Source organism: Ambystoma mexicanum, chromosome 10, assembly GCF_040938575.1.
Source record: "Ambystoma mexicanum isolate Mex_15411 chromosome 10, UKY_AmexF1_1, whole genome shotgun sequence".
NCBI lineage: Eukaryota > Metazoa > Chordata > Amphibia > Caudata > Ambystomatidae > Ambystoma > Ambystoma mexicanum.
This window is the reverse complement of record NC_090932.1, coordinates 127,095,332-127,121,096: the sequence shown is the minus strand read 5'-3', so window position 1 is coordinate 127,121,096 and position 25,765 is coordinate 127,095,332. Positions and strand designations below refer to the sequence as shown.

General features: G+C 44.0%; 1 protein-coding gene across 1 annotated transcript in view; it reads left to right on the top strand.

The window, feature by feature from the left end:
• LOC138491218 (guanylate-binding protein 1-like) overlaps positions 1-25,765 on the top strand; it is a 358,543-nt gene that overhangs the window by 274,205 nt on the left and 58,573 nt on the right. The window contains exons 8-9 of the mRNA XM_069617607.1: positions 3,835-3,937; positions 11,710-11,894. Of these exons, the coding sequence (XP_069473708.1) occupies positions 3,835-3,937; positions 11,710-11,894 (288 nt within the window). The remainder of the gene's footprint in view (positions 1-3,834; positions 3,938-11,709; positions 11,895-25,765) is intronic.

Sequence of the window (25,765 nt, the reverse complement as noted above, 5' to 3'; positions counted from 1 at the left end):
AGAGTGGCACCACTTTGGAGGGCTTCTGTGGAGAAGCCCGCCAAAAGTGGAACAAAGGGCTCCACTTTGGGTCAGAGTTACAGAGGCGAACACCAACGCCATTTTAGAATCAAGTTTTGGCAAAAAGTCCCAACCGGAGTTATAAAAATAAATATATAAACCGGCGGTATGTTTAAGGCTACCGTAAATAAATAATTAAATGTGTTAGCCTAAAACAATGGGAAATCCCATAGGAAAATATTCGCGGTCGAATATAAAAAGTAGTTTCCACTGCCACCAGCCAAAACTCGATCAGGGGGGACGGAGACGTGCCCCCTCGACTAACAGACCCTGGGGCAATCGAATTGCCCCAGCCAGTACGTCCACAATATGATGGTTTGTACTGGTTCTGTTCAGGATTCAAGACTAGCAAAGTCTTTGGTGACTTTACATGCCCTGGGAGACAGTAGTCAGTCCCAGGGTATGGAGTCTATGTTGGGGAGTCCCTAGGACACCCCTGGGTCACGGCACAGAGGGTGCTGTGTAACCCACATCACAAAAATACATGAGGCCCTATGGAGTAAAAGACCCCATAGCCCATTCAACACAAGGTTTAACCAAGAAAACACACTTCAACATGTCCAAGAGTGAGGGTAAAAGAGTCCCACTCTTGGCAGGAGAAAAAAAGAAACCCCAGAAATCCAGCAAAGCTGCTGGGGGACTCACTAGGTAGGGAAATTCAGCCTAAACAGAGAATTCTCCCTAACAGGCACTATATCTCTACACAAGTGATCTTGAAACAAAATCCCTGCGGTGGTACTCATTAACATTGGGAAGTCGACCGAGATGTTTTTTCAGCCTTTTTCCACTTGATGGTTTCCGGTCTCTCTTTTACTACCTCCGGACCAAGGACACATATGCGAACCAGGTCCCTCTTTTCTGCCTTTGTTGTACGCGAATCACCTTTTGGACCCTCATACACTTCATCAGACGGTCGGACTCTGCGACACCAGCCATCAGTACCCCACGTCCATTGGCTCACTTAGACAGCAGCCCTTTTCAAGGTCTTGCCAAACACTGCCCTGATGAAGGCGGAGGACAATCCTTGGATATGAAAAACACTTTGGCAGACCCCATTCTCATCCCTGAGTCCTTGGGGATTGATTCAAAACACTGAAGAATATTCATTTTTGAGTTTCTATAATTTCAAATAGAGACAGTATGGTACTTATCACTATATTTACTCTAATGTTTTGCTATTTGATCTATTCCAATATTCTAGTGATAAATAACTGTTGTTTTGCTAATAGGAAAATTGTCGTATGTATTTTTATGTATGCCTTCTTTTTGATGCACTAATCCTTCTCCTTTTTTCTCTTTGTGTTAAAATTGTCATTCTTTATTTCCACAAATGGAAGATTTGTATTTATGTCTTCAATTATATATGTACCTCCAAGTTGGTTTTTATTATATGCACTAAGTTGTGATATAAAAGTTTCTTTTCTAAAAAACCTTTTTTTGTTCCATTATTGTGGAAGTTTCCAGCACACCTTCTGTGCATGTAAATTTTGATAAATTATCAAGACTATATGGGTTGAGACCAGGTGAACCTTTCCAATTTATTTAGACTTCACAGTAGCCAACCCAACACATACCAGTATCCTTTCTTTCTTGTTGAGATCATATACTTTGCCCCCTACTGGTATGTGAACCCACGGGGCTAATCACTGTGGCCACGATGTGGCCCATTTATGCATAGAGGATTGCAATGGACATCATAATACCTAAATATGCAAGTTGGGGGCGCTACATTCCTCAGACTGAGTGAGAACCAAGGAAGTGAGTTTGGCACTATGGCGGTCATCACAAGTTGGGCGAAGCCGTAAAGATGTGGCAGTAACGCCCAACTATAAGTTTAGCGGAAAGTCGCCAGATTTACCCGTAGCTCAGTGCTGGAGGTAAATCTGCTGACTTTCTGCCCTTTTTTGGCGCAATTACCATGGCACTATTAACACCGCGGATATTGCACCAAAAATGCCCCCATTGGGTCCAATGGACTCAATATAAATGGGGACATATCGCCCCAACACAACTCGGGATCTGGCGCTAATAGCACCGGACCGAGTTGCGGTTATGCTATTTGCGTTGGGCAGTATCCCGGCGGATTTACTGCAGGGATACTGCCCACTCCTGATGAGGCCCTTTATCCCTAGGAGTGGAGAGAAATGTGCCAAGAACTACATCCCTGGAAGGTTCACAAAGTGTATCTGAGTCCTAAACACCTGTGACTGTGCTTTGAGATACAAGAGGTGTGCTAGGTGTTATAATCTTGAGACTGTGTCAAGAAGCATGCTGGGTGCTATATCCATGAGACTCTGGTTCATAGAAAGGAGCACGCTCTGTGTTATATCCCCAAAACAGTGTCAGCAAGCATGCCAAGCTCTATATCCCCATGACTGAAATTAGATTTGAGATTCAGGGGGAGAAGAGTAACCTTTTAGACCAGAAATCAAATGCACTATAGTCTGTTCCCCTCTGTCAACCTTTGCTTATATTATCCCAGGACAAAAACACTTTTCCTTTTTAGATAAAACCCATAATGCCTATAAGTTTTTATGCTATCCCATTCTCACTGCCACAACCTCTTTGAATATAAAGATATTCACTGGCTCAAGAACAAAGAGAATAAGGCAGTGTTCTTACAGACCAACACCCCGATTAGATAGGGTTTTCCAGTACAGAAATGTCAATTTCTTTTACAGATAAACCCCTAGTACCTGTAGGTGTTTATCTCATTCCCATCCTGATATCTCAAACATAACTCAAACCAACCTTCTGTGCAAGTCATGTGGTCTGTTCTGATAAAAAAAAATCCCAGTTTCCACACTCCCATTTTACTCTTACACAATTCCACATTTCCAATGGGCACCTAGTTTAACATTACAAAATTCCCTTATACTACCGTAGCAAATGGAAACCAGTGAATGCTCAACAAATAGCAAACACAGCACACCTCAACTGACCCACTCCGACCCACACAGACACACCGTAAGGAAACGCCATCGTGGCTGTCGACGATTCTGTTGCAAACCAGCGATTAGAACATGACAACACCTCTGAGCACCATTTCAACTCTAAGAGAATACCTCTCCCTTTTACTCCAACATTAAAAATGCAGCACAGGCATCAGCTGGCTACAACCAAAAAAAGGCCAACAGCTTATACCACAATGCATTTGACATGCTTCTCCGTAGGTTTGTACCTGATGCAGAAATCCTGCATGTTTAACCACTACCCTACTTACTAGCCGTCAAGCTCTACACCTTACTCACCACACGCAAACTAGCCACCCTCGCATGGCCTGAATGACATCCTCCCAAGACTCTGGATACTTCTAACACCAACTGACAGACAGAGCCTCCAGCCAGTGCAATACCACACCACAAGACGACGTTTCCCTCTCTGGACAGAAAGCACTCAATACTCCTGATAAGACAAGAGAGGGGGAAGACTATAGGGCCCACAAAGAGTTCGATAAACATCTTTGAGCCAACCTCTGAGATTTGGGGGGATTCTTGTGCCATCTGTGGTGACAGTAACATAGCATAATAAAATGCAGTCTTAATTTGATGTGATAAAACAAACACAAAAGCGAATCAAAGCAAAAATCTTATGAAATGTAATGACTTTAAAGGGGCTGTTTTTCCAGGTTAAATGTAACACCCATAATTAGAGCGGTTGCCATGATGTAGTCCTGAGCAAGGAAGTGTTTAAATGGCAGATACTTGCTTCATTCCCTGAACTGTATGTATTCTAAAATATCCAGCCTAACATTAACTACCATTGCTTTCCTAGGCTGATGAAATCCTCCAGGAGTTCCTACAATCAAAGGAATCTGTGCGACGAACTATACTGCAGACGGACCAGACACTAACAGCGAAGGAGAACCAGATTGCTGGTATGTGCAAACTACAAAGATTAAGCCTCGCAGCCCGGTCAATGTCAAATGTACAGTACACCTTTGAATTGTGACAAAAGATTCGGGCATACCATTCATCTCGATCTGCAGAAATTTGGGATGACAGAAGAACATCTGGAATCTTAACTATGACCCCAAAGGCTGATCTATAGTTTGTTCATTCTTGTTACCCCTTCCACCACCCTCCTTGTCAAATATGACAGTATTTGGTAGATAAATAGAATAGGGGGATGTTTCCCTCTTGAAAGGTAATTGCCAGACTCAGAAATACAAGTAAACAAAGAGGTGCATACTGAGATGGAAGTTCATTTTCAAACTTGCCTTTTGGTCCACTCACCTCTCGCTCCAACTAAAATTTGTGATCAGTATTTCTTTGATGAAGTAAAAATCAAAACTTTACTTCTATGAGATTTCGATTGAACAATTATTGGAGTGATAGTGGGATACTAGAAATTCTCTGGTTGTGCTTACTAGATACTTTTTTTTTTACTTTCTTTTTATTAACATTTTCAATACAACTAGCACCACAGTGCCACCATCAACCTGAAACCCCATTCCCCAAAAACACCCCTCCACAGGTACAACATTTCCTGCAGTGAATCTCTTACACGGTCACAGTACCCAGGTGATATGCAAACAATATGGTGTTCAGATTTTCATGCCCGTCTGGAGGCTCAACCCATGTCCAGTCCAAGTAGGTTCTGTAAAGGTTGGTTCTGTAACATTGTATTCCCAACTGCATTGTCAGTTCTATGGGGATGAAATTACATCAGTGTTTGCATCTTGGGCCTGTTTGATCAGGAACTGTGTGTAGGGGCCCCACATGTCTCTGGCCACACTTTGATTGTGGGTCATGGTCCCATACCCCATTTCCATGTCATTGTAATACACCATATCCGCTCTCCATTGTGACATCTTGGGACCATGCCGGCATCCCCATGCCATTGCCACCCTCCGCTTGGCTAGGATCAGAAGAAGTCCAATCAATTTCCGTGTGCTCTGAGGGATCAGTTTGATATAACCCCAAAAAAATCGTATTTGGTTCTATGCGCACTATCCCACTGATTGTTGTGAATACTTGGATAAAGAACTGCTGCGTAGGAGGGCATCTCCATGCCACATGCATGAAATCAGCCAAGGCAGTATTGCATTTGACGCATCTACCTGTGGCATCAGGGAAGTAGCCCTTAATTTGGCCTGGTGTGTTACAAAACTGATGTAGGTATTTGAAGTGAACTAGTTTAAATCTCGCATTGTTAGCCCCTTTCCCTGTCCCCTCGCAACAGAACCTCTTCCATGTTTCCTCAGGAAGCTCATGTCCCAAGGATAGCTCCCACTTCTTCTGTGGAGAGGCTCTTGTCTCCTCCCCAACTTTAAGGCCCGCAGTGTACAGTGCCAAGGTCACTATCGCCATGCGCCCTTTGTATTATCTTGTCAAGTATGGGGGCCACCTGTGGCTGCTGGGGGAACGTCTGGAGTAGCTGTTTCATGACCCCTTGCAATCTGTAGTATTGAAATATGTCCAATGCGGACAGAGCCCCTTTGATCTTCAATTCTTCTAGCGTGACAAGTGAACCACTCGGAAAGAGATCCCCCAAACATGTTACCCCCAGTCTCTTCATTAGTTTGACAAAACTAGCCTCGCTGGGAATGGGTATCCCTGGAGTGTGCACTATCGGCAATCCGAGTTAGTATAAGACCTCCCTTCTGGTCTTCTGCTCTAAGTGAGTCCACGCCCTACATGTGACTTCTACCATGTTGCGTGCCTGGTTTGCCCTGCTGGGTGCCGTGAGACCAACTGACTGCAGCAGTGAAGGCGCCGCAATGGCCCTCTCTACTTCCACATGTCTTCTGTCTCCCTGTACCTGGAACCAATAGAGGAGAAACCCTGCTTGTGCCACGTTATAATATGTTTCAAATTCCGGCAGAGCGAGGCCCCCCTCATGTACAGGCACCACTAGTTTGTCCCAAGAGATCCTGGCCTTTTTCCCCGCCCATATGAATTGCAGTATGGCGGTTTTTAATTCCCAGAAGTAGTCCCCAGGTACCTCGATTGGCGCATAGAGAAAAACATATAGAAACTTGTGTAGCAGGGTCATCTTAATCAAAGAGATCCTGCCGTATAGATTAATGGGCAGATTCACTCATCTATCCATCGCTGTTTTGGCCTGTGTAACTACTCTCCGATTGGTTACTATCATATACCATAGTTGTATCCCTTGCTACATGAATCCCAAGATAACGGGTCTCGGTCATGTGCCACTGGAACGCCCACCCGTCCAGATACTGATCCACGTTGTCAGTCAGCAGGAATAGTACTGATTTCGAAGCGTTCACTCTCAACCCAGAGAGATCCCTGAATTGTCGGACGTCCCGCATGATCGGATCCAAATTGTTTTTGAGAACGTTAACGAACTGCACCATGTCGTTGCGTATAGAGAAACCACCACCTTGTGGTTGTACAACTGAACCCCTCGGTGCAGGTGAGCATGTCTTATCCTTTCCACCAAGGACTCAATTGCTAGAGCAAACAATAGAGGAGATAGGGGACAACCCTGTTGTGTGCCCCTCTCCAATAATATGTTTGAAGTATGCTGGCCATTTACCCCCACCCTAGTGACTGGGCGTGTATATAGCAGCGACACCATGCTTATAAAGTTTTCCCCCAACCGTCGCAGTACGGTAAACAGAAATGGGCACGCCTCAGAATCAAACGATTTAGTGGCGTCTAACAGGGCCGCCACCACCGGGGTCTCTGACCGCACTGCCGAGATCAGTCCGAACATTCTTCTTAACCCATAAGAAGTGGAGCGCCCCGGGATAAAGCCCGACTGGTCTGCCCTCAGCATTATTCTCATTAGAGGTGCTAGCTGGGAAGCCAGTATTTTGGCCAAGATTTTGTTGTCTAAATTAATGAGAGAGATCGGCCGGTAGGAGGAGCAGTCATTCAGTGGTTTTTCCGATTTGAGCAACACTACCACTTCCACCTCTCTCATGGGCTCAGGTAAGTGCCCATCTCTCAGGCTCCGTTGGTACATCTTCAAGAGATAGGGACCCAATTTGTCTGCATAGTGCTTATAAAAGTCAGCTGTAAACCCGTTGGTCCAGGGGACTTCCTGGATGGGAGGGACTCAATGGCACCTAGCACCTCTTCCAGCGTTAGCAGATGCCCCAGCCATTCCCTTTGTTCCTCCGTGCACCAATACAGGGCCATGCTGTCCAAAGAAGTCTCTATGTCCTGCTGGGAAGCCAGGGAATGGGAGGAGTACAACCAGCTATACAATTCAAGAAACTATTGCACTATCTCCTTGTCTGAGAATGTGTCCACCCCCTGTTCATCCGCTATTGACAGGACGTGGCCCTTGAAGTTATCAATTTTGGACACCCTGGCTAGCAACCTCCCGGGCTTCTGACCCTCCCCGTATTGCTGTAACAATATCTTCCCCCATACAAATTTGGCCTCCCTCTGCGCCAGTTCATTAAAGTCCTGCAGATGTTTCAAGATCTATGCCTGTTCTGCATAGGACGGCGTGGCTGCTGCTGACTGTAACGGCCAGATACGGACCACTTTGTCAGTCAGCTCCTTCCTGATCTGTCGTATAATCCCACGTTCTTTAGATGTGCATTCCCCTCTCATTACACATTTAAAGCTTTACCATAAAGTTCTGTCTGACTCAATCGACCCCACATTGGTCTCAAAGAATGCATCTATTGCTTCCGTTAGGGCATCCCGGAACAGTGTGTCCATAAGACCCTCACTCTTAAACATACAGGGGGGTCTCTCTCTCTCCCGGTTCACCAGTTCCACCGACATCAGCACCGGGGCATGGCCTGAGAGTGCGCGAGCAAGTATTGTCATTCCCGTGACCCCGCTCAGCAGCGCCTGAGAGACCAGGAAGAAATCTATTTGTGAACTGATGAATGGTGTGTGTATTGTCGGGTCTTTAGATTCTTAACTCTCCACTCCTCCACCCCTCACATGTGACACATACCCTGTATCTTGTTTGTTCTCTTTGTTATCGGGAAAGGGCCATCTCCTGTGCGGTCCAATACCGGGTTCATAATGGTATTGAAATCCCCAACCCAGATGATCCCCCCAGGTGCAAGTTTCCCTAATTGAAGCTTGATCCAATTTAGTGCCTCCACGTTATCTTCATTCGGGCCGTAGTAATTGACCAGAGTATATAGTTTACCTTGTATGGTCACCTGCACCACAAGCCCCCTCCCCTCCACATCACTGGCCACATTGATCAAGCGAAACCCCACTGAGGTATGAACAAGGATACACACCCACCTGGCGCAGGAGGGGTAGGAGGAAAAATATCTGTGACATCCCCAGCTCTTCCCAAATCTAGATTCTGTCTCCTTTACCAAGTGGGTCTCTTGTAAGAAAGCCACCATCACGTGGTGCTGCTGCAGATATAGCATGACCCTGCAGCATTTGGATGGGCAATTCAACCCTCTTACATTCCAAGAGATGCAATTAAGTGGCACTACCATTTAGCATGCTTGGCACCTCAGAATTTCCAGTAATCGTGGTTACCCAGCAGGCTGTAACCGCTTTTCCCTTTCTATGACCTGGAATAGTTGCCTTGTGATTCAGTTGTACCATGAAATCCAAACCCCCCCACCCTCCTTCCCCCGTCGCCCTCCACCTCTCGAGCGCCCCCGTGCTTACTGGATACTTGAAACTTGTTTTATGCACCAGTAATAAACTTCTTACTGCCCCTCACGTCATATTCATGATGCAGTCAATCACATATGGACAATTATTTTGATAAATAACCTAATTACTAGAAAACCTTCAACGTTTTGTGTCATCAGTCATGTTGTTTGCCCCCTTCCATTACGCAGGTCTCTCTATGACAGTCCTATCTCACAGTTCTCCCTTAAGACCCAGTCCTGTCACCATCAGTAGACGTTTCAATGCAAAACAGGCTTTTCCACTAACTTCTCCATAAATAGCTGTTCCCTACCACTCAAACAAGTATTTGAGTGGCAGAGACCAAACTCTGGTTGGGCTGTGTTTTTTAAAACAATCATTTGATAAACAACAGTCAAGTATTTGGAAATAATAACACAAATGCAAGTGATCCCCTCAGAAATACTTTCTTAGTAACCTTTTCATATGTATTCATTGTCGGTATGTTGAAAAAATGTGATTATCATTTGGGTTGAGAAACCAAACCCTGGAAACCTTCAGACCATGTCCAGTTCACTATTCAATCATACTTTAGCAGCCTTTGCAGACATTTGCACTTGTGACAAAGTCTTATATTTAAGATGGGACGGGACTGGGGTGACAATGGGGGCTGGGTGCCAACACCCTTTCCATTGTGTTGGGATTTGTTATAATGTTATAATTGTTCTTTTATAACATGCTTAATACCAGCGAGTGGTTTCTAAGCGCGGAATAGGGATTCGAAGCAAACATGTTGCCCCTGAGCTATCTTTCCTACCCCAATGATGTAGAAGGCTCCCCAGATCATCATCAATCTTAGAGAGTTTACTCCATCACTAAGCCCCAGGCAGCCCAGAGATAGGGAAAATCCTACAAGGGATAGGGACACCTATGAAGGAACCCCCTAGGCCAGGGTGAAGGACTCTGGGGTTCGGCTGAAGGTAACCACAGGACGGTGGAGCCTGAGAAAGCACCTGATAACCCTCTCATCCCCACAATAACCTCTAAAGCCAATGACCTCTACAGTGAAACCAATCTAACCAATAGCCCTCCTTTCCATTTACTGTGCTTGACCGGAAGTGTTCCCAGTTCTGTGTCATTTTCCAACCATCCTGCACTTATACATCTGACACAGAGACATGATTCTACTGTCGCTAGACAATGGCAGTTACCAATGCACCATCCCAACAACAAATCTCCTAAAAGGCACAATTTGACAGACACTGGCATAAGGACACACATGGGAGGAAGAGAATGCAGGGTCCCCCAGCCCAAGACAGATGAACATTTAAGAATGGCTCGATGCAAGTTATGACCAAAAAGGCAATTACCATATGTACAGTCCAGTCCCGGGACCTGTGGAGGGGTGCTGGGGGGTGGCAGCTATTGAGGGAATGTTTGACCATGGGATAGCAGGTGGTGCAAGGAGTATTGGTGTTTGCAGGGCCAATGCAGATTCGACAAGCAAGATGGTAGACGGCTCTTGTCTGGCATGTGGCTTTGAATATAGCCACGCAGAGCAACTAGGTGAACCTGATGTAAAAAATCTTAATCTGAAGAAAACATACCTATGGTCAGCATATCGAGCTACCCAGTTGAGCACAGTTCGGTGTCAGTCGGCAATAGAGATGAACCGGCACTGCCATAAAGAGGCATATAGTTGTACCCTGCTTGATGATGTCACTGGATGGAGGAAGAGCAGGAGGGAGGAGGTAATTTGGGTCAGCAAGTAGGTTACGGTGGAGAGAGAGAAAAAAAGAGTGTACGGGGAGGGATGCCAGAGATGGAAGAAGGGAGGGAAGGAGGAGGGGAGAGATTGGGAGATGGACCATTTAAGAACTTGGAGAGAGACACAGAGCAAGCATGATGAGAGAAAGTGTAACTAAGAGTGGAGGAGGTGGAAGACAAAGGAGGGATAAGAGAGGATGAAGGTGATTAAAGAGGAACACAAGGAGGTTAGGAGAAAAGTACACAAGCCGAAGGGGGCATGAGAGAAAGAACAGATAAACGAGAAGTAAAAAAGAGAGGAAGAATTAACATGTGTTGAAGCGGATGAATGAGAGAGAGAGAGAGAAAGGTGAGCTGGGAGAATGAGTGGATGGCAAATGAGGACTAATATCTGAGAAGTAGGTTGAAGACAGGTAGAAGCAGTGTGGCTCGATAAAGGAGAAAAAAGAGATAGAAAGAGCACATCAGGGTGAACAGGAGTAACCTCTGGGAAGGAGGATAGGAAGAAGTAGTGAGACCGGAGAAGGTTGTAAGAAAGTCAGTGCAGCAGAAATATTTGTAGACCAGGGCTAGGAGCCAGGAGTTGAGGTGAAGAAAGATTGATAATTGCAGGGTGTCAAGGAGGTTAGGTGAAAACACAGCAGCTGAAGGAAGTGAAGTGGACAGAGCAAAGGAGGCCAGGAGATGGAGGAGGGGGCCAGCCACAAGGACAGCCAACGGATAGGATGACTATCAGCTCAGTGCTTTTAGCATCTGTGTCAGAGTCAGTCACTGGCACTGTGGTACCTGTGCCCTTCCCGTTCTATGCCTGGGGAGGCTGGAGGCCACAACATCCAAGCTTGGAATGATAAGTGACATCAGTGCCCATCGAGCCCTGACAGGTGGAATGGAGAACTTGGGTGAACAAAAGCCTTATCAGGCAACACCAGAGTGACTACTCAGCCAAGCCAAGAAAACATTGCAGGGGATACTTGAAACTCCAAAGACTGTGAGTGATTTTTCATTTGACCACCAGGAACTGCAGTCCAAGGGAAGAGAGGAATAGAGTAATGGACCACGGTCCTCAACCAAGCTGGAATTGCTTCCCTTTGGTTTCCTTGGATTCTTTGGCTATCCCCCATCCTTAAGTTCAGTCCACCCTAAACACTTGTGATTTGTTTAGTAAAGTAAACACCTTTGGACTGCACTTTCTGAGTACTGAGTTGTCTTTTGATCTCTTGAACATGGCGCTCTATGCAACCTTTCTCATTCACGTGTATGTCTTTGTTAGGGTAGCATTAAGGTTGCATGTGGGCTATGAACAGCACCATATCTCATGTTTTATTTGTTTTCTTCTGACCAGCTGAGCGGCAACGTGCTCAAGCCATTGAGGCTGAGATAAAAAGAAAAGAAAAGATGGACCTGATAGCGCGTCAGAATCAACAGAGAGCTCATGAAGAAGACATGAGACGCATTAGGCAGAGGATGGAGGAGGATCTACTGAATCAGCAAAGAGAAAATGAGAGGCGTATGCGTCAGCAGCTCGAGGTAGGTCTCTCAGCCCATGATGCACCTCATTTACACCTAAAACTAATTTACATGTGTGTGAGATTGAACACTTATAAGTGTGTATGTGAAGAAGCAATAGAATGTAGGTAATCTACCTGCCTCTACTCTTTGTCCTCTGCAACTAATCCAGAGCAGGACTGCGAGACTTGCCTTGGCCTCAAGCCCTGGGATCATATCTCTCCAGCTCTGAAATCTCTCCATTGGCTCCCAGTGGATGCAAGGATTAAATGCAAAACCCTCTGCATTGTCCACAAGGCTTTCTGGGGCCTGGGTCCAAAATACCTTCAGCTATCCCTCCACAAACACCTCCCCTCTCGAGCTCATCGCTCCTCTACCTCTAACTCCCTCAGGGTCAGTCATTTTTCAAAGAAACGAGCTGGGGGTAGATCTCTGTCTTCGGCTGGGGCCTACCTCTAGAACAGCCCCCCTGCTACTCTAAAACATGAGGAGAACCATCTCTGGTTCTGGAAGCACCTCAAGACCTTTCTCTTTGCTTCTGCCTTCGCCTCCCCTCTCCCTGGCTGATCTATTCTCTCTTGGCACTGTGCACCTGGCCACCCTTTGTCCTCCGGGCTCAGGTAACTGCTCACCCTGCCACCCTCCCGCACTTCCTCCGGGCCACCCCTTGCACTGGGGTCTGTATCTGTACCCATACAGCCCCCTCCCCTTTTTCTTCCTGCACTTATCAGACCTACCCTGTCTGCTGCCTTAAACACAGCACTTACTGGCTGCACTACCACAGTTTGTTGCCTTTATTATTTATTTATTTATTATTATTGATCTGTTTCTCCTTTGCTCCGCACTTTCCACCTCTAACCCCTTCCATGCACTTTTCCCCTCCCCCTCTCCCATGCACTTGCACGTTCTCAATGTCACTGGGCCTAGTAATATCGTTGTTTTGTTCTCCCCTGTTCCCCTCCCTTGCCTTGTCGCGCTCTGAATCACTTGTGTACGAGTGCAATAGAAATAAAATATCAATTCAATTCAATTCAATTATATGGAGTCTGGTTAAGTGCTCAAAAGAATACAGTAATACTTGAGAGAGAACTTACAGAACAAATAAGGGTTTGATAGTATTGGTTCGGCATTGCGAGAAAGGGGTCTTCATGAGTAAACCGGTACAACAAAATCCATTAAAGGGAGGGGGGCAAATTTGACGGAACTGATACATCAGTTTGATTTCCTTACTGCATGATTAGAACAACAAGAATGCACAAAGGATGGTATCAACTTGGTTTTTATTAAAGCCTATCATCAGGATCTAGGGGACATCAAGAAGCAGTTGCCGCACAATCACATTGGTCAGTGTATGTCTCGCAAACATTTTAAGACTTGGTCCTCTCACTGATAAATCATGAGCCTTCGCCTGTTGTATGTCAAACTCCTGTCATTACTTAATGGAAAATATGCAGCACATATTTCCATACCTAGAATGGAGCCATATTTAACTGAATAAGGTTGAGGCTGAGTGGATCTTTCACACATCCTATGAGAGGGAGCTATTAGGCTTAAGCCCTATCTGGGATTGTCATCATCAAGTTTTCCTATCAGCATATCACGATTCATTCAGACCACTTAGTCAAAGGATGGATGAACCCCTTATATATAGGAGCCTATGTAACAGGTTAGCGCAAGGGGTTGGGGAAAATTCAGTTGGCCACAAGGGTAATACTTTAATGTAATTGTAAATCATGTGCTGCCAATCATTTAAAAATCTGTCTGTTAACATTGTATTAGTCAGTAACCGGATTCTAAACAGCCATAACACTTCTAAAGAAATGACATGTTTCTGCCTCCTTGCAATCATATGGGACCTTCATTAGGGACAGGTCAAGCACAATATAATTACCAAAATCAACAGCAACTCAAAGATAAATCTTTTTTTTTTAAATTGAAGTAATAACATTCTTCTCACAATACTCACAACTGCACAGGCCATCAAATGATTGCAGCGGCCAAACTATGTCAAGAAATAAAGGTGGATGAGGTCAAGAAAACATATTTTAAGCTACACATCAATTAATTTTCTTTCATGAAGGTGTAAAAGAAATAGTCATGACACATAAAACACTCAATTATGTATTGTCAATCTGTATATTAACCAATGGAAATACTCACCAGTAACATTGTGATAGCCTTAAATGAATTTTAGCCTGTCTGACAAGTTGTGCCACTTCCTAAAATGCCTTTAGTATATCATGCATTCAGAGTTAAGGCATCATTCGTATTGTACACAAATTCAATTAGGTAGAAGGCTGTAACATAGTTGCCCACAGCTGTAGTCCAATAAATACATTTGTAAGTGTGGGTCTTGGCAAGCATCCATGCTTGTTAAAAAGAAAATGCATGCTTTTGAAATCTTATCTCTAAGCAATGGCAACTAGTGAATTTTATAATTAGAGTCACGTACATTTTTCCCACAAAAATGTGTGATCATTTCAAGGGAGCCTGAACCAAACCAGGATGGTTTCCAGGGGGTTCTCCCGCAAGACAAGTTTAGAAATCATGGGTTAAAATGGTGCATATTATTTTAGAAAAGTTAATTTAAAAGCTACACAGTTTGCATTTGGTTTTGTGGGACAACACATGAAAAGGTCCAATAGATGCAAGCCATCAACAGTGCACAGAAGCATTATTACAACTCAGTTTCATGATGCTTTGGCCCACAATATATTCCAGTATAAAAAAGATCCTCATGTTGGCTGTGTCCATACATTTCCATGCTGGCCGCACCAGTTCGTGCCAGTATTATCATGTTGGCTTTGCCAGTAAAAAATGCCATACCGCTGTTGGAAAATATAGAGAGTGGGGGGTTGTTGCCTGCCCTATGAGTTTAAGGGACCACTGTAGGCTTGAGTACATTATTTCACTATCCATGATTGCGCTACGAATCTTGGACAACTTAAACGTGGTGGTCAAGCCAACAGATCACACACTGATATGGCGCCCCAGGATAGTTCCAGCATTTAATGGTTTGGTACAATCTCAGTTAGAGAGTAATAATTAACAATTGTGTATCCCTACCGGTTTTGAGCCTACCATTCAACATCTTCTGGGAGGTCCAATAACCAAAAAGGGTTCGATTAACGGGGCTGGTGGTCACTCTCATAGACATGCATTTGATTGCTGTATCTAGGTACGCAGGTGAGACCTGCGTACAAATTTAAAGTTGCTAAAGATAACGTAAAGCCACGCCCGGTTATGGCTATACACAAGCTGAAAACTGATTTTAATAACTGGTTAAGGGGCCATACATTCTTGATGACTATTAGTGACGCGGAATAGATCCTGGATTGTGTCTCTAGTAGAGATGTCAACTCCTTTTGGCACCTGATTAAATCGGGGGACACAGCCTTTTTTCCAGATTCAGGCTTTGAGTGAAGACGTTTGGATACATCATTTTATGAATCTGTATGTAAAGGAGAATGTGCATGATATAGTCGTAGATGACGGCCCTAGCTGGTTGGAGGCAGTCCATCTGGATATACATCAAATTTCCACCCTAATAAGCTGTAGCAAGAAATCCAATGCTCTGGGTCCAGATGGGCTCTCTAACCTCAGTCACGCTTTCGTTCTTTTTCTTTGCTTGCTGCACTTCACTAGAATGCTCTTCCTCTTCAATCTATTGTGTCTTAACCTCTATTCCGCTTCTCGTTAAAGAGCTATCTTCTTCAATAGTAAAATTGTGTAGGTATTGTATTGACTATCATTCATATGAATTGTTTTTCTTGTACCCATAATTATTATACTGTAAGTTGGTGTATGTACAGCGTCTTGGCATAAGACGCTATATAAATCACAAATAATGAAAAAATATATAACCTGACCTTTAAATCAGATGTGAATCTCTGGTCTAAGTAAGGTTTTGTTGTTTCTATTTGAAAACATCTTAATAACTGAAGTGATTCCAAATTCCTGGATTGTGACAGTGTTGATCCTGATTTCTGGGGGGGGGGGGGGGATTTTTGCCAACTAATTACAGACCGATTTCACTTTTGGATTCCACAAATACGAATTTTGCTAATTTACGCCATGATGGAATTGCATTGTTGGGCAGCTAATTCTGACTGCCTGGATTTAAACCAGTCCAGATTCAAGAGAGTTGTGGGGACAGCCCTGAATTGTTTCGCTGTTATTCTGTTAGATAAGCATGCAAAGGTACAGGAAAGATCAACCTACCTGGCGTTCCTTGATACATCTAAAGCTTTTGACTGTGTTAATCGGGCGAAACAGTGCAATAACATTTTGTTATACGGTGCCCCCCTGCACTGGTTAGTATAGTAATATCTTTACATCAAGATACTACAATCAAGATCAAGTTAAATAGACAGGGGGCTGTACAAAGTGGATCAGTACCAATTGTGGACTTCGTCAGGACTGTAGGCTTGCTCCTTTCCTTTTTAGCCTTTCTATTTGTGATATGGGCCTCTGCTGGGAGATGGTGCGGACAAATCCCCCATCTATTGGTCAAATTAAGTTACATTATTTAAACTACGTAGAGGACATTATCATCTGTGACCTGACACCAATAGGCCTGCAGAGGTCACGGGAATGTTTACATTTATATATGCTGAATCTGGACCTGAATTTCAACATTGTAAAATTGAACATTTTTTTTCTTAATGTAGAAAAATCTAAAAGGAAACATTTTACTTGGTAGGTAGACGGCCAGATTTTAGATGTGGTTGAGCATTTTAAGCATCTGGGGAACTACATTTATGAAAGAAGTGGAAAATCTGTTCTGTTTAAGACTATTAGAACATCGTTTTTAGCAGCTGCCATCCAGTTATGGCAATTTGATTTTAAATAACATTTTTGGGGCATCAACACAAGTTATGGCTTGGTCCAAACTGGAAGCCATGGTTTGCAGGAAAGTCCTCTCTTTGCCCAATTCGGTCCCCTTGGGCTGGGCTCAGACACGAAATGTGCAATTTCTCTCCAAGTGCATGTAAATTGGAGGGTCTTACAGATCTACGAGCGCATTTTGTCTCATCCACAGGCTTCCCTATATATTAAGTTGTATGAAGTGATGATAATGGAAACAGGTTCTGTCTTGAGTATTTGGAAGGAGAATTGTGACAAACTCTTGGGAGGATAAATTCCTCTGTTGTTGAACTGGTCTCCAATACAAGAAAAACAAAACAAAAATTGTTCAGAAGGGATTGGATTTTAAACAGGGAGGTTTTATTAACTTATAGCTGTTTTGATGACCCTTTTAATTGGTTGAATGAAGGCAACAATATTTAGGAACTCTCTTCTTAGAATAAGATTGAATTTATATCCAACAAGTGATGTCTTAGGAGCTAGATTTAAAATTCCAAAAGATAGAAGACCCTGTCGCTATTGTGCTGTGAATATTGAGACTTTAAAACATCTGTCAACTGAATGTACTAGGAACTAGGTTAAATGAAGTCTGCTATGAAACATTTGAAAGATTTGTGCATAACACGGATGGGGCTCTGCCTACTTGGTTGTGGATACCTATTTTGAACACTAATAAGATATCATTAATAATTGCTGTATTTGATTTTCTTAATGTGATTTTACAAGTGTAATTGTACAATTCGAAAATTGTTTTGTGATATTGTGATGAATTTTATACTGATGTTGATTATATTATAATGTGATTTTATGAATAATTGCATTATGATGATCTATTTACTATGGTTTTTGATTTCCTATATGTGTGAAAAGTTTTGTTTAGAAACTACATTGCACAATAAATACATAATATAGTAATAGCAATATAGTAATATAGGTAGCAGCCATATAGTTATGGTTAAGTTGCTCAACTCATTGGAAGAGCACTTTTTGGGCGGCTTACCATACCTTGCAAAAAAATTATATTACCCGCTGTGAAAACTGTGGAGGCAAAGTTATGGGGGGCGGTCTCCACATTTCTTTTTTCCATAGAAACAATGGAAATACATTTTGCTCAGGCCTACAGCCCAAACTGCTGGACGGATTTTCCCCAAATTTGCGGCAGCAATGGCAGCTTGGCCCGAAAAGCTTGCTTTTGTAAATTTGGTGTAAATCCGTGCAGTAGTTTTATTTGAAACGACCAAAATGTAGATCAAAAAAATAAGTCATATCTGGGTCCGGTCTGCAGACCCATTTCCCTGTTCAGTCGGCGGACATGCATCTGATTGGCCTAGAGGGTGACATGATGTCTGCGGACATCAGACGCACCCCCTGATTGGATGTGAAAAGCGCGAAGTGCGTCAGATTTTTGGAAACGCCTGCCATGTGTCCAAACGAAGCAAAAAAATGTTTTTTTTTCATCCCCGAAGTCCGCGAACAGTATGGATGTTCGGAGGGGGGGGGGGGGGGCATTACTGTGAAGTTGGCAGACATTCCACAAGTTCAGGGACATCTGTGCCTATTTCTGCAGGGTTGGTGAAAGCAGTTCTTGGCTGGCTTATAACTTTGGCGCCACTCAATAAAACTGCATGACATTTTGGAATTTTATTCTAGACCTGTTTCAGAATGGTTTTGGAAAGTGTGGAGCTGTTTTGTCAAGAGGGAGCCCATTTAGAGGGTGGGTCCCAAAATATTGTAAATGCTTATAAATGTGGTGCGATTTTAAATCTAGATATAAATGTTTTTGTAAAAGGTTTGGTGGGATTTTCTCAAGAGGGGACTAAAATAGAGTGGGAGTTTCAATATTTTTAGATGGCTTATAACTTTGTTGCCGTTTGACGAATGTGGACAAACATTTTCAGAACGATTATAGACCCAACCTTCAATGTTTGTGGAAAGACTGAATGGATTTTTTCAAGTGGGGGCTAAGTTATATGACTATTGTATGTACATACATTTTGACACATTTGAAAAAATAAAACATGGGCGGATTTCAAGCAAACTCGTGTAAGGATCATTGGAAGGACCTTACAGCATGGTTTTGCAAATGTGCCCGTGTCATAGTGTAAGTACAAAAAATAGTGATACATATACCTTTGGTGACTGAGGTATAGCCTGTGGCCATGAGCAGTGGCAAGATTGTCCGGGTCTTGGTGTAAGGTCATGACCAGGACAATCTGGCTACTGGTCATGACCGCGATGGATGAAAAATGGGGTTAAAGTGGCCATGTCCACCTGGGCCCGGCTATGTGGTAAAGTTATTCTAAATTGGGATAGGTTTGAAAGGGGAAAGACATGTGCTTGTGGTAATATGGTCATCGGGTTCTGTCTTTGCCTTCCGCAGGCTGCCATGGCAAGGGGAGAGGGGCTCTGTACCTTTCAATGTGGCCATCTTGGAAAAGGATTTTCTTTCATATAGCGGGACGGGAAGAAAAATCAATGTTTTAGCACCCGGGGTTCCCGCTTTGGGAACCAGGGGTGCTAATGGCCTTTATCCCCCATTGGAGGTGCTGCAATGGAGGATAATGGTCCGGAGCCCTCGTTATTTTATTATTTTATTATTTATTTATTTATAATGCACTGAAGCCTGCAGGCATCAGGGCGCACACAGACACACGTCGCTTGGGCTGATTACTTGGGCTGCCGTTCCGTTATCCCCCTTTCACGAACGCCACATTATTCCCATTAGCATAACACAAAATGCTAATGGAAATGTTGGAAAACGTATTGATGTTGTAACAAGAGGGGGAGCCCTACAGCCGGAACCTTAGGCTAAGTACAAGTATGTATAACTGGGGTGGTGGTAGCTGCCGAAGAAATTAGAACATTTCTAAAGTGTAGAATGTTGTATTATTTGCGAGAAACTGTGTTGGTGTTAATACTAATCACCATAAACCCAGTATGCAAGTATTTCAAATTATGCTCACATGCAGAGGGATAACAGGATTGGTTTTGGAAAAAATCACAAATCTGTTATATGCCCCATAGTTCAGGGGACATGTGTTTATTTACATGTATTGTAAGTAAAAGTCAAGTAGACATAATATATACAAACAAATGGTCATTGTCATTTTGAATATGCAAACAAGAAATGGAGATAATATTCATATCCATGTCCAGCCACACCATAACTAAGCATAAATCCTAGGATAAGAGTGGCTAACAGTATTGGATTTGGTAGGGAATTACTCTCATCATGAGACAATTAATTCCTAATATTCAAACCAGAAAAGATAATGACAAGCGATTCATTATTTTTACAATTTCTTTGTAGGACATAGATGAACTTCAATACATCCAGTATTGCACAAATAATTGTGATAAGTAGGCACTTCCTCTACCTCATCTTCTTGGTCCTCTTCACTGTCTTTGAAAATACTGCGCTTTTTTGTTGTGTGGGTCCTCCAGCTGGTGCTGGTGGTGGCTCTTGGGGAGGAGGGATGGCAATAGATGATGCCATTTTTAAGATAAATAGCAGTTTTGCTACTATTCTTCCAAGTACGTGCTTTGTACTAGATTGTTAATGAATAATGAGTAAGAATAGGTGTAGGAGCTGTGCAAGGGTACATTTTGAGCTTGAAAGTTCCTAGATCAGTAGAAAATGCAGTTACGAACTGTCCTCGAAGCAAGGACCCGAACGCGAAGTGCAAACGCATTCATGGACACGTCATCATGCCGCGTGCAAACGCATGGTCACGTGGCACTGTCCGGAATGTCTGCGATGACGTCAGATGTTCGCGGACGTCGACCGAAGCAAAAACAGTGGAAAAAGTATAGAAGTGTTAAAAATTATGCTAGAAGGGAACTGGAGTTTTAAGGTGAACGTTTGTAAATTGGACAAAAATGTTGCTATATTGGGGTACGTATGATATTAGTAAGTTGTAGGAAAATAGCATGCACTGGTAAAAACCCATGAAATTCTCTGAAAACACTTTGTTGCAGAGACGTTATGATTAACTTGCACCAATAAAAACCTATGAAATTCAATGAAAAAACATTGTTAAAGGGACGTTATGGTTAAATTGCACTAATAAAAACCTATGAAATTCAATGAAAAAACTTTGTTAAAGAGACGTTATGGTCAAGATGCACTAATATAAACCTATTAAATTCAATGAAAAACATTATGGTTAAGTTGCACCAATAAAAACATATAAAATTCACTGAAAAAACTTTGTTAAAGGGACATTATGGTTAAGTTGCACTAATAAAAACCTATGAAATTCAATGAAAACACTTTGTTGAAGGGACGTTATGGTTAAGGTGCACTAATAAAAACCTATGAAATTCAATGAAAAAACATTGTTAAAGGGACATTATGTTTAAGTTGCACTAATAAAAACTGATGAAATTAAATGAAAAATCTTTGTTAAAGGGACATTATGGTTAAACTGAAAAACATCAGAAATTCGCCATTTATGGTAAGCTAAGCAACCATAACTCGCGCCACCATTGTGCACTGCTAAGACTAACACCCAGGACATAAAAGAGGACATCATTCATGTAATTGATGACATCACTGATGACATCACATGTGAAATTAATTTTGATGAAAAGCCCCCACAAGGGGTTGTGTTTATAATGTTGGTAACAAGATGTCAGGTGTGATTGTGTAAAGTTAAACATGTAATAACTAGCTAACAATTGAAGACTAACTACACACTTGTGCTAGTACAAACAATACATATGAAGACCCACAATGCATACAAATCAGAGGCACATACAGGGAAACTAAAGTAAGGAAGAAAGAAACAGCATCATCAGAAAATGTTAATAGCATTAACGTTTATCTTCATGTATACAAATGAATTGTGTGTTTGAGGCCTGCCTATTGTCCCATGTACATGCACCATGAGCTGAGACCAAACCCTAAGTAAAGTACTTTAAGAACATATGACAAGGTTAACGTCTAGATATACAGCACCTTTTGAATTTTATTATTCTGACTGTCAGTGAACAAAAATTATGCATGACTACACCTGGCCTAGGTATGTCAGTGAACAAAAACAAATGGGCCAGATATGTGATTTCATCAGTGATGTCATCAATGACATTTGTGATGTTATCTTTGATGTCCTGTGTGTTAGTCTTAGCAGTGCACGATGGTGGCACAAGTTATGGTTGCTTAGTTTACCATAACTGGTGAATTTCTGAGGTTTTTCGGTTTTACTTGTAACCATAACGTCCCTTTAACAAAGTTTTTTCATTGAATATATATATATACATATATATATATTTCTGAGGCTTGTGGAATCTGCTTAGATCACATGCTGTGCATTGGCCGACATCTAGTGGAAGCTGCGGAGTATTACAGTTGTTGTTTTCGAAACTCAAAAATGGACGTCGACAGGGGGTGCCAGTAATACTATCCCTAGTGTGACGTCCACTGTACCCATTACCCTCACGCGTGTAGGTCCCTCAGATCGTTTTTTTCTGCCCTACTAGTTGGACGCATGTGTACGGAGTTCCTTTCGCCGTAAAGCCTTTATCTACTTTCAGTTACGTTAGATTTCTTCCTATCCTCTGTCCACCGAACACCGAAGAATGACACCGGTGAGGATCGGAGAGACTTCCGTCGGAGACTGCTGCGATGGACTCTTGGCCTTGGAAGGCCACGCCGGGCCTCAGCCCAGTCAGTAGGGAGAGTGGGGGCAGGTCATTACATTATTTTCCCCTTTTCCTACATATTATTCACCCCTCTGCCATATCTTGACCATATGGAGAGTACTCCATTGAAATTTTGCCCCAAATGTAACCGAAAGTTACCTTGGGTAGATAAACATTTAACTTGTAATCTGTGTTTCCTACTAGACATCTTGTCGGGCCTGTAGGCTCTTCAAACCTAAAACCCTATCCGAATCGGGCGGCGAGGGCGACGGGGCAGCTTCGGCTACACATGCGCAGGCCTCTGACCCCGTAGGACAGGCCGGCGGCCATGTTGTGGGGAACACACCCGGCGGCAAGAGCACAACACGTACACTCACCACCAAACACATTAGCCCCGGCTGGGACTCGGCACGCGTGTCGAGTGATCGGCAACGGTCGACACCTTGGGAGCGGTCCACCAAATCCCTGTCCTCTGGGCGTTCCCACTCGCGGTTGCATCACCACAGGGCCCAGCTGTCCTCGGACAGAAAAGGTGTCGCCCATTAAACTACCGTCGAGACCCGGTCGTGTGACGATGATGCCATGTCTCAACACACTTCTGAGACTAGATTCTTTGCATCGAATCCCACATCCAAAATTCGACGGTCCGCATTGGATCGCGCCTCCGAGCATCGACGCGCTGCGTCGGAACAGGTGGATGTCCCCAAAAAGTCTGGAAAGACCACTTCTAGCCATTGGGAATGGGGTAAACACCATAAAAAATCCTCCGAAGATCCCCACACTCCTAAAGAGAAACATGGGGATGACAAGGTTGCAAAAAGATCTAAGGAACCTCAGCCTGCCCCTAAAACGAAGGTTATACCTCCAACAGAGGTGGACATGGGCCTCACCCCTCAAACTGTTGCTATACCAAGCTCCAAGGAATGGAGCTCTGCAGATATAGACAGAGTGATGAAAAGGATGACCTTCATAGCTAAATTTTATGAAAAAGATTCAAATTTTTTTCAAAGTTATATGAGCACCCCTCCCACCTCAGCTCCATCTGGTTCCAGAGCTTACCCTGTGCCTCCTCAACCCCCCCCTAAGAGGTCTCGCACTGAGACCCCCTTTCAGGGCTTAGTCATAGACCCCTTTGTTGTGGAGCCTTATGACCCCACTTCTTACCATGAAGACCCTGACCCTCAATTCGATGATGACCAGGAGGCAGACCCTTATTACGGGGATGATGAGGAACAGGAGGCTGAAGATGAGGCTGACGCTTATACCTTAGACTCCCCAATTCCTAAGGACCCTCCTGCAAATGATTCTCCAGTCGAAAACCAACCCCTCCTTAACGAGGTATTGGCCAACGCTGCTGAACACTTCCAAATCGATACTCAGGAAGTTGAAGAAGACAAGGATTTTGCAGAGCAAATCCTGGGGGACAAGAGGGCAGTTACTCAGTCCATCCCGCTATAAAAATCAATTCAGTGCAGGATTCAGCCATCTCTACAAACCCCCAACCTCACACGTGCAGTAAATCCGCGTGTCAAGAAATTATTTTGTGCCACTCCCTCTGACCCTTTATATATTATGGGACAACTCAAACCAGATTTCCTAGTTGTTACCACCACGAGGAAAAGAACGGGCACCCCACTTGTTTCCTCACAGGCTCTCCCGGATAAAGAAAGCAAGAGGATTTATGGCCTAGGTAGGAAAGCTGCCTCCTCTGCGGCTTATCAGGTTAGGATAGCCAACAGTGCCACCCTCTTGGCGACCTATAATTGCCACAAGTGGGAGGAAGTTTCTGCTTTACTCTCCTCTGCACCAGAACCTTTAAAGACCCAGGATGGCAGCCGAGGGGAGGGCAGTGTCTGGCTGCCTCCTTAAGACTAACTTCGACGCGGCTGATAATGCCGGTAGAATATTCGAGGGTACAATCATTAAAAGGCATGCATGGCTGAGACAATCAGGATTTAAGCCTGAAACTCAGCCAACACTGATAGACATGCCAGTCGAGCCTAACGTATTATTCGGCAAAGCTGTCGAAGATGCCCTCCAAACGGGCGAAGGATGAGTATGACACTTTAAAATCACTTGGTCAACTCACTAACAAACCCCCTGGACAGAGGGCAGAGGGGAAGTGGTAATTGTTGCCGCTTTAGAGGCCAAAATTCCCAAAGAGGGTCTAACTATAGCCACAATCAGAGTTCATCGTGGGGAATAACCAATCACAGTCTTCCCAGGGCTACCCGAGAGGGCAGCGCAGGGGTCGTGGGCGGGGAAGGGGCAGCCCCTCTAGATGTGGTACGCCACCTTCCAAACAGTGATGTTGCACTTCAGGACCCCTCCCATGCTTCCCCAGTAGAGGGGGGCGCATTACCAACTTCACTGACGCATGGGAGGGAATCACCTCGGACAGATGGGTGCTGTCCACAGTATCCGGCGGCTACTGCATCAAATTACTCCAGCGCTCCCATGACAACCCTCCATGGCAAAAAGTACACTCTTAGGAACACCAGCGGATCCTCCTCGAGGAGATTGCCACTCTGCTGTTAAAGGACGCCATAGAGGTCGTCCCGGCCAACCAGATAAATAGGGGTATTTATTCAACCTACTTCCTTGTGCCAAAGAACGATCTCACAATGTGCCCAGTATTAGATTTGCGCCCTGCAAACAAGTATGTCAAGACACACAAATTCTGCATGACTACTCTACAGGAGTTTATCCCCCTACTAAAAAGGGGGGATTACATGGCAACACTGGATATCAAAGATGCCTGTGTTCATATTTCAATGTTCCCAGCGCACAGAAGATTCTTGCGTTTCAAGGTAGCAAACCAGCACTACCAATTCAAGGTGCTGCCCTTTGGAATAGCCTTGGCTCCAAGGGTATTCACCAAGGTATTGGCGGTGGTGGCAGCGCACCTGCGCAGGAAGGCAATCCCAGTGTACCCTTACCTGGACGACTGGCTCATTACAGGGGAGCCCCCCCTAATTTGCAGACAAAACATCCAAAGAACCATCAACCTCCTCTTTCAATTGACCTTCTCCATCAATGAGAAAAAGTCAAGCCTGGTGCCAAGCACCTCGAAACAGTTCCTAGGAGCTGTCCTAAATACTCAAGAGGGGTTGGCCTTTCCATCAGAGGAAAGAATTAAAAATGTGTTGCTGCAAATTCCTCAATATCAGGCCGGTCGCCAAATAAGGGTGCGCAAAGCAATGCATTTGCTAGGCATGATGGCGTCTTGCATTTACCTGGTTCCCCACGCGCGCCTGCGCATGTGACCCATGCAGGAGTGGTTGGCGAAACAGTGGTCTCAGGCAAGTGTTCAGTGGGACGATCTCGTGGTTGTTTCGCCATCACTAGTACAGAATATTTGCTGGGGGACGAGAGAGAATCTA